Here is an 8943-nt window from a genome sequence, read left to right as displayed (position 1 = left end):
ATATTTCCAACAGGATATGTGCTGATAAACCAACAACCAAGACGGACAGTTAATCCTCCTATGACATATAATTGTGGATTCCCTTCCTGACTGACCCCCATCTTTCATGCACCTCCAAGAAATTGGATCATGCATGCTGTGGTAACCACGCCCACTTGTGTTGTCGTGATATATGATTTGGCTTATTGAGATGTCACGGTCCTTTTCTCTTTGTGGTCTTGTGGACGATGGGTACAAAGAAAGAATATGGTTCTTTTCTTTCCTGCTTTTCCTGTTATAAAGGAGTAACAGTTGCTGGATAACTTGATGTTGAGAATCTTGTAAGTACTAGTACAAGAAGAGGCATTTTCTCCCTCTCTTTGAGACTCTCCATTGGCGTGCTTGATAATGCCGTGTTAGGTTGTTGAGGTCCCCTTCATAATACCGTGTTCAATTTCAGGTCCGAGCCATCTCCTATTTTTTCTTAGAAAGTAGCCGTCATTCCGCACTATCACATTTGAACATAAACATCTTTTGATAATGACGGCCATTTTGGAAGGTTCATCATCTTGGCACCGGCCACACAAGAAACGTGAACAGGGCATAAAGCCATGGCTGTGGCCCTGCCGCTCTGCGTACATAAACAAGCAGGCCCTACCCTACCATGGAAGTGCTATCAATCCGAGGAGCAACTTGCAGACTGTGGGCCTGTCACGAATTCAAGATTCTAGATAACTCGCAAAAAGTCATGGCCGATAGATGATCAAGTCGTTAGTTTGGTCTACTGTCAAGGGTCATCATCAAGTGTTCATTTGATATTTTGGTTTGGGCGAGCGACGGAAGAACCTTGCCGCTACTTTCTATGCTTGCCTTTCTGTCTTTTCCGTTTGTCGCAAAAGCAAAATTTATCTACTTCCGGTTTTCTCCCGCCGGGATGGATAAAAAGGGGCCCCGGACAGAATGTCAAGAGTGGTAGGCTCTGTTACAAAGCTGTCTCAGAAACGTGCACTCCACATATCACGCTATCAGCATATTGTGCTTATTCTTTTGTTCCACCCGGCTGGCCAAAACAGTCAAAGCGTGAATAGAATAGCGCATCTGCTTATCACAAACAAATCTGTGAAATGTTGTCAGCTAAATAAATTATGTTGTGCAAACATGGTGTTCGCTTGCGCCGACTCGCGCGTGTGCCCGTCGGTGACGCTTGGCCTGGAGCCCGGCGAGGCCTTCACCATCCGCAACATCGCCGCCATGGTCCCATGCTACTGCAAGAACAAGCCGTCTGCGCCCTCAAGGTCGAGGTCATCTGTGGTGATCGGCCACAGCCGCTGCGGCGGGATCAAGGCCCTCCTCAACGTCAAGGATAGTGCCGACGACACCTTGTAAGTTTGTAGATGACGAAAACACGGGTTGAATCTGAATGTACTTTTCTTCCATCTGCTCTTTCTGACCGAAGCTGTTTGGTTGGTGTCTGTCAGCCACTTCGTCGAGGACTGGGTCAGGATCGGGTACAAGGCCAGGAAGAAGGTGAAGGCCGAGTGCTCCGAGATGGCTTTTGAGGAGCAGTGCGGTGTCCTGGAAAAGGTTCGTCTGTTCGCAACATTGGCCATCTACCATTTCGTACTTAGCATGTGAATGAATTGATTAACTCGTTGACCAAGAGATGATATGTTTCTGAACCGTTCGTTCTCGTTTCCGCAGGAGGCCGTCAACGTGTCCCTCCAGAACCTGAGCACCTACCCGTTCGTCAAGGAGGCTGTGGCCAACGGAACCCTCAAGCTGGTCGGCGGCCACTACGACTTCGTCTCCGGCAAGTTCGACACATGGGCGCTTTAAATTCATCTCTCCTCCCATCGCTCAACTCCTACAGATACATACATGCGTACATATATCATATCAAATATACCGTGGGACCGATGATCCATCGTTGTGAACGCCATGGAGCATTCACCTGCTCGTTATTTTCCAGCAGTAGTGAACGCCGGATGGCTAGATGTCAATTCTGTAATAAGGGATCAAATCTTCCGTGGCGGAATTATTGTAAAAATTATTACTGTAGGATGCATAATTTGATCGCCATGTGATCAAAAGATATTAGATGCAATTTCATTAATATTTTCATCAATTATTTACCTTCTTACTACCTTGTGCTCTTATGGCTTTGCTTTCCCTATGTTGTGTGGCACTAGCTAGCTGTTTCAGACTTTTCTTCAATGAACAAATGATCGTTCTAGACCGCATGGCCCTTCGTGATCTGCGCATATATAGGCCCATATGGACTAAACAGTATAAGCCGTACATGGATAGAGAAGGGTGTACTGACTTTTTTAAAGAAAAGGTTGCAGCTCGACTTTAAATTAATAAAGCCACCAGGCAACAGAGTAACAAGGTCAAATAGTACCCGCAACAAAAGTAACGCACCGATCAAGTATAGATGGAGGCCACAACCGGCAAACAGGTGCGCAGGCCCACAAACCCTCACATCAAATACCCAAAAGACTAACTAAGATGCTGGACGACGACATGGAGCACCAACTACTACGGCTGTTGCGGACCGGCGCGATCACCACCGAGGATAGTGCTTGCCAAGAACGAACGCGGGAAATAAGAAGCTCCACAGCCGCCTTGTCGCCGTCCTTAGTCAGAGACCTCCACTGATGCAAAAAGATAGAGAATTTGAACAAACAGTCAACCGCCTTGTTAGGGAGCACATGTTTAATGGTAAACTTGTTACGGGTCGTCCATAGAGTGCAGCACATGGCAGAGAAACCGAACCAGAATAGCCTCATGGTTTGGCCCAGCAGTGGGGAGGCGAGAGAACGGAGCTCAGCAAAGTTATTTGAGGCCCAAGACACAACCAGCCACTCACGAAGGCAGCACCAAAAGATCTTAACCAAAGGGCACTGCAAGAGAATGTGGTCCATATCTTTAAGGTTGCTACATAGGGTACACAACTCCGAGCCCCGCCCATGTCATTTCTTAATCTGATCCGCAGCCGGGAAGCGGGCACGCATGGCCTGCCACATAAATTTTTGGATCTTAGGCGGCACCTGGCCTCCCAAAAAGGCTTAAACTTGTTAACCACCGAACCCAAAAGCAACACACGATAGCAGGAATTAACAGAGAAACGACCAGAGGAAGAATGTGGCCAAGAGACCACATCCCGAGATTCCGAGAGTGCAGTGAGAAGAGCAACAAGACGGTGCCAACCCTCCAACTATATAGGAGACAGGGCCCGGTGAAAGCAAAGTGCCACTCCCTGGGCGCGAGCTCTGCAACAGAGGCAGAAGGAGACATGAAAAAAGAAAAGAGAGCAGGGAAGGCCGCCGCAAGGGGCCCCTTCCCCACCCACCAGTCAAGCCAAAATCTAACAGAGGCACCATTGCCAATAGAAAATTTAACCAGGGCCTGAAGTCATCTCTAACAGTGAGAAGTTGGCGCCAAAACTAAGACACCGCCGGGGTACCTGTCGAGTTGCACATGAGAGGGGAGGAGGTAGGGAAGTATTTAGCCTTAAGAATAGGCAGCCACAATGCGTCAGGACAAGGAGAGAGGATACTCCACCACCATTTGAGAAATGAGACATTTTTTAGTAATAGAAGTGTTGAGGATCCCCAAACCCCCCATACTTTTAGGTCTGCACATGAGTCTCCACTTGACCAGCTAGTATTTTTCCTTATTATCCGCAGTATTCTAGTAGAGCACATTCCTATGTTTATCAAAACCAGCATGCGTGCCTTCAGGCAGTCCATAAACAGAGAAGGCAAAAATTTTAGACAACAATTTATAAGGAGAAATGAGCATCCCAAGGTATTTGAAAGGAAACGAGCTGAGGGAGCAATTGTGAAGGGAGGGATGCCTCCTCCGCTGGGGCACCCAAAACCAAAACTTCGCTCTTAGAAAAGTTCATCTTAAGGTCAGACATCTCCTCAAAACAAAGGAGAAGGAACTTCAAATTAGCTAGGCATCGATCAGTATTTTCCACCAAAATAATAGTATCGTTAGTGTACTGCAAATGGGACACACCAAAGGGAATCAGATGAGATGCGACAGGAAGGATATATCCAGCCGTCGCCGCTTGGTTCAAGATACAAGAAAAAGCACCAGCCAGAAAGTTAAAGAGCAGGGACGAAATCGGATCACCTAACGTAGGCCACGACCGTTTTTGAAATAAGGACTAATAGAACCATTCACACAAACCGCAGTGTGGCCGCCACAAACCAGCTGCATAACTCGGTGAACATAAGCACCCTAAAATCCTTTGGCCATGCGGAAAGGGCATCACGCGGAAAGGGCTAACTAACCAAATCATAAGCCGTCTAAAAATCCAACTTGTGCACCACGGCATTGCAATTCCTAACTTTCAGGTCATGGATGATCTCATGCAGACTAAGGAACCCATCCAGAATAAAGCGCCCTAATGAACGCAGATTGATGTTACCCAATGACCTTTAATGGTTGTACAAACTGCCTATCGGACCTTCGCTCTTAAGCTTTTGTTTTCCCTATGGTGTGTGTGGCACTGGCTACTGTTTCAGACTATTTTATGAGGAACAAACTATTGTTCTAGACGGCCCAACCCTAAGTTTTCTTAGATGAACACAAGAGTTTGTACATAAATAATAAGGAGATTATTTTGTTCTAAAAACATAATCAAATTTCTAACACCACTAGAAACTTCATTTGCGTTAATGGTTTGGTACTATTCTTTTCCTATTTTCAAAACGGATGGTGTATCTAGGCTAATTTTGTTGGGTAACGTAGCATGCAATTTCAAAAAAAATTCCTACGCTCACGCAAGATCTATCTAGGAGATGCATAGAAACGAGAGGGGGAGAGTGTGTCCACGTACCCACGTAGACCGAAAGTGGAAGCGTCAGGTTAACGCGGTTGATGTAGTCGAACGTCTTCACGATCCAACCGATCTTGGTACCGAACATACGGCACCTCCGAGTTCAGCACACGTTCAGCTCGATGACGTCCCTCGAACTCTTGATCCAGCAGAGGGTCGAGGGAGAGTTCTGTCAGCATGCCAGTGTGGTGACGGTGAGTGATGTGATCCGCGCAGGGCTTCACCTAAGCGCTACGGCGCTATGACCGGAGAAGTAAACTGTGGAGGGGGGCACCGCACATGGCTAAGAGAACTATCGGTGTGCCTTTGGGGCGCCCCCCGCCCCTGTATATAAAGGAGGGGAGGAGGGGAGGAGGGGGTGGCCGGCCAAGAGGGGCACGCCATAGGGGAAGTCCTACTAGGACTCCTAGTCCCAGTAGGATTCGCCACCCCCTTCCTTTCTTCACCGGAGGGAAAAGTGAAAGTGTGTTATATCGACTAGAGGGGGGGGGGGGTGAATAGGCAATTTTTATGAAAGTCTTCAAAACGTGGAAGTTTCGAAGACAAACGATAGAAATAAACCTATTACCATGCAGCGGAAGGTAGACTACACTAGGCAAACCACAGTCAAGTATTCAATGAAGTGAGAGCACAATGAGTAATAGCAGCAATGTAGTAAGGATCAGGTAGGAAGATGTTATGAAGCCAACCAGAACACGCAGTCACTCAGTGAAGACAAAAGATAGTGCAAACATACAATGACTTTCCAAGGAGCAACAGTAAGTAAAGGGAAGGGAAGGATGAAACCAGTGACTCGTTGAAGACAATGATTTGTTGGACCAGTTCTAGTTGCTGTGATAACTGTACGTCTGGTTAGGGCGGCTAGGTATTTAAACCTGAGGACACACAGTCCCGGACACCCAGTCCTGAACACGCAGCTCAGGACACCCAGTCCTCACCGTATTCCCCTTGAGCTAAGGTCACACAGACCTCGCCCAATCACTCTGGTAAGTCTTCAAGGTAGACTCCCAAACCTTCACAGACTTCGTTCACCGGCAATCCACAATGTCTCTTGGATGCTCAGAACGCGACGCCTAACCGGCTGGAGGATTCACAGTCCTCAAGTGTAATAAGTCTTCAGATCACACAGACAAGAAGACTTAAGTGATGCCTAACACTCTTAGGCTTTGGGTGGTTAGGGCTTTATCCTCGCAAGGAATTCTCTCTCAAAGGCTTCGAGGTGGGTTGCTCTCAAACGACAAAAGCCGTACTCTAACTCTGAGCAGCCAACCGTTTATGGTTGTAGGGGGTGGGCTATTTATAGCCACTAGGCAACCCGACCTGATTTGTCCGAAATGACCCTGGGTCACTAAGGAACTGACACGTGTTCCAACGGTCAGATTTCAAACTCACATGACAACTTTACTTGGGCTACAAGCAAAGCTGACTTGTCCGACTCTGGACAAGATTCGCTCTCATAGTCTTCACTCGAAGACATAGGTTTTGGTTAAGCATCACTTCAGTCATTCTGACTGGTTCTCTTGGACCCCACTTAATAGTACGGTGGCTCCTATGACTCAACAAAGAAGAAAAAGAACTACGAAAGATCAAAGTCTTCGAGCTCCATAGGCTTCATGCGATGTCTTCTCTTGTCATAGTCTTCAATGTGAATATCTTCATATACCACCTTTGACATCAATGTCTTCATACATTTTTAGGGGTCATCTCTGGTAGGAAAACCGAATCAATGAGGGACTTCTACCTGTGTTATCCTGCAATTCTCACAAACACATTAGTCCCTCAACTAGGTTTGTCGTCAATTCTCCAAAAACTACTAGGGGTGGCACTAGATGCACTTGCAATCTCCCTCTTTTTGGTGATTGATGACAAACTAGTTGAAGTTTTCAACGGGGAATATAATATGTGAAATTGTAAAGGATAAGGAATTGTCTTCATAAGTTGCAAGGGCTCCCCCTGAAGATGTGCATATAAGTAATTTGCTTTTGGAATGCAAATGCACATGACATGTTGTGCTTGTGGAGATCCTCTTCAACTTATGATGACAATCCACTATGCATGTAAAGGTATGTGAAGATAATGACATGCATAATGGAAAATGGACATCTGCAAAATGATCTAAGTGCGGAATTTTTCGTCGCACATGCGGAATTTATCATTGCATCACGAGGTGGCAAATAAGTAGCAGACGACCATCAAGTTTAAGTGTTACAACTCAAAGAACCAACTGTATCAAAGCAAACGAGAGTTGTAAACACGAAGCAAAAAGTATAAAGCACCCGCCCATATGGACCCGCTTGAAGACTATCAAACTCATATGCTTCTCCCCCTTTTGTCAGTAAGGACCAAAAAGGTTTGAAGACATAGAGCATCTACTCGTTCCCATGAAGAGTAGGTGAAGCAGCAGGGTCGTCCGTGGTGTTCGGCGGTGCAGAAGAACTTGGAGCAGTGTCGAAGCATGCTGAAGGAGGTGGCGGTGAAGTAGCATCGTCTTCATCCTCGATCACTCTGGCATTAACAGTTGCAGCAGAGGAAGAGAACTCAGAGTCTTCAAGAGATGGAGTTCGTCGCAGCACTGCTCTCCGAGGAGGTGTGGAGTCAAACTTGAAGCGCTCAGAGAAGCCATCCTCTTGAAGATGATCTTCAGAGCACATCAGCGTCGGCCCCTTCCATGTGTGTCGAGAGGTTTCATGGGCAACAAAAGCATTCTTGGTGGCAAGATTGCGAATGCGGTTGACATCCACCAAGAGGCTTTGCATTTGACGCTTCAGCCAGTCATGATGCCTATCCTGTTTCTGATGAAGAGCCACCAGAAGCTCTCGGTCATTAAGAACACGAGTGCGCTTCTTGGGTCGTTGGGCAGTTGTGCTGTCGGTGGCTTCAGTAAGAGCAGGATGTGGTGCATGTGTAGTTCCAGCCAAAGGATACACACGAGTGACTGCTTCAACCCCTTCAATGTTCTGAGAAAAACTTTGATGCTCCGCATTCTGAAGACTTAGAGGTTCCTTGGCAGGCTCAGGATAGATGGCTTCAATAGACATATCCACATCAGGCAGAAAGATCCGATGATTGCGAGCAAATGGCTGATATGAGATAGCGGAGTGAAGTTTGATCATCCGCATTACCCATGGGGCGTAGAACTTCAAGCCAAAAAGATCAGAGCCTGATGCAGCAAGTTGGCGAATGAAGAAGTCCTGTGCATTGAAGCATTTTCCATGAAGAATATAGAAGACCAAAGTCTTCATTGCACCTTCCAGCTTGGCATGTGGAGAGTGTCCTTTGATGGGCCAGAGAGTTCGCCTTATGATGTGATAAATAGTCCTTGGCAGATACTCTAGGTCTTCAACAAAGAACTCGTTGGGATATGCAGCATCTTGGGGCAATGGCTTCATCATACTGAGCATCTGACTCATGTTAGGTTCAGGCTTCTGAAAGATGCTCTCCACAGCTTCACTGTGAAGTTGACAGCCAGATTCATAGAGATCGCCAGGAGTGGGTAGACTAGTGAGCTCAATGATGTCAAAGGCTTTGGCTTCGTGATGAACGTTTCCTGTCATCCACTCCAGGACCCAAGTCTTCGGATCTCTGTTGTACCCGCGGATGTGAAGTGTGGCATAGAATTGGAGCAGCAACTCTTCATTCCAATGCTCTTGGTCGGTGACGAACGACAGCAGTCCAACCTCTTTGAAGCAATCCAGAGCTTCTTCCTGACAGGGCAGACCAACTATTGCTTCAATGTCAAGACGCTTGTGTGGGAAGATGCGACCTTGATTGTATAGAATGCAGGAGTAATAGCTTCGCTGCAGATAGCTCCAGAACCGATCAGATGATATTCTTTCCCTTGAGTAGGGGTTCCTGGAGCTATTGAAGAAGGTGTTGTCTGCCTTGAAGCCATTGATATTGAAGGATCCAGGTGCTGATGCAGGACCTGGGAACCTGGGCAATCTTGGGATTGGCTTCTGTACCTGAGGCCTGTGCTCAACATGATAGTCGAACTGAGGACCGGCAGCAGGCGCAGGAACATAAGCAGTGGGATCAGTGGCTTCGCTGACTTCTGGTGCTTTTGTTGGTGAGGGCTCCACATTAGCTTCAGCCATGACAACGTCAGTGGCTTC

General features: G+C 47.0%; 1 protein-coding gene across 1 annotated transcript; it reads left to right on the top strand.

Moving 5' to 3' along the window:
- Positions 1–952: 952 nt before the first annotated feature.
- LOC125520970 (carbonic anhydrase, chloroplastic-like) lies at positions 953–2100 on the top strand. Its single transcript, XM_087534851.1, has 3 exons — positions 953–1361; positions 1458–1563; positions 1681–2100. The coding sequence occupies exons 1-3, from the start codon at positions 1138–1140 to the stop codon at positions 1813–1815; spliced, it is 465 nt and encodes a 154-aa protein (XP_087390977.1). The 5' UTR covers positions 953–1137; the 3' UTR covers positions 1816–2100.
- Positions 2101–8943: the final 6843 nt, after the last annotated feature.

Source organism: Triticum urartu, chromosome 7A (assembly GCF_056163025.1).
Source record: "Triticum urartu cultivar PI428250 chromosome 7A, HENAU_Tu73, whole genome shotgun sequence".
NCBI classification, from domain to species: Eukaryota; Viridiplantae; Streptophyta; class Magnoliopsida; order Poales; family Poaceae; genus Triticum; species Triticum urartu.
Note: the sequence above shows the minus strand (reverse complement) of the source record. Positions and strands in the feature narration are given on the sequence as shown.

Coding starts and splice junctions, on each gene's coding strand:
- LOC125520970 (XM_087534851.1), top strand. CDS start 1,138: ATGGTGTTCGCTTGCGCCGACTCGCGCGTGTGCCCGTCGGTGACGCTT. Junction 1,362..1,457: donor GATAGTGCCGACGACACCTT/GTAAGTTTGTAG, acceptor GGTGTCTGTCAG/CCACTTCGTCGAGGACTGGG. Junction 1,564..1,680: donor AGTGCGGTGTCCTGGAAAAG/GTTCGTCTGTTC, acceptor TCGTTTCCGCAG/GAGGCCGTCAACGTGTCCCT.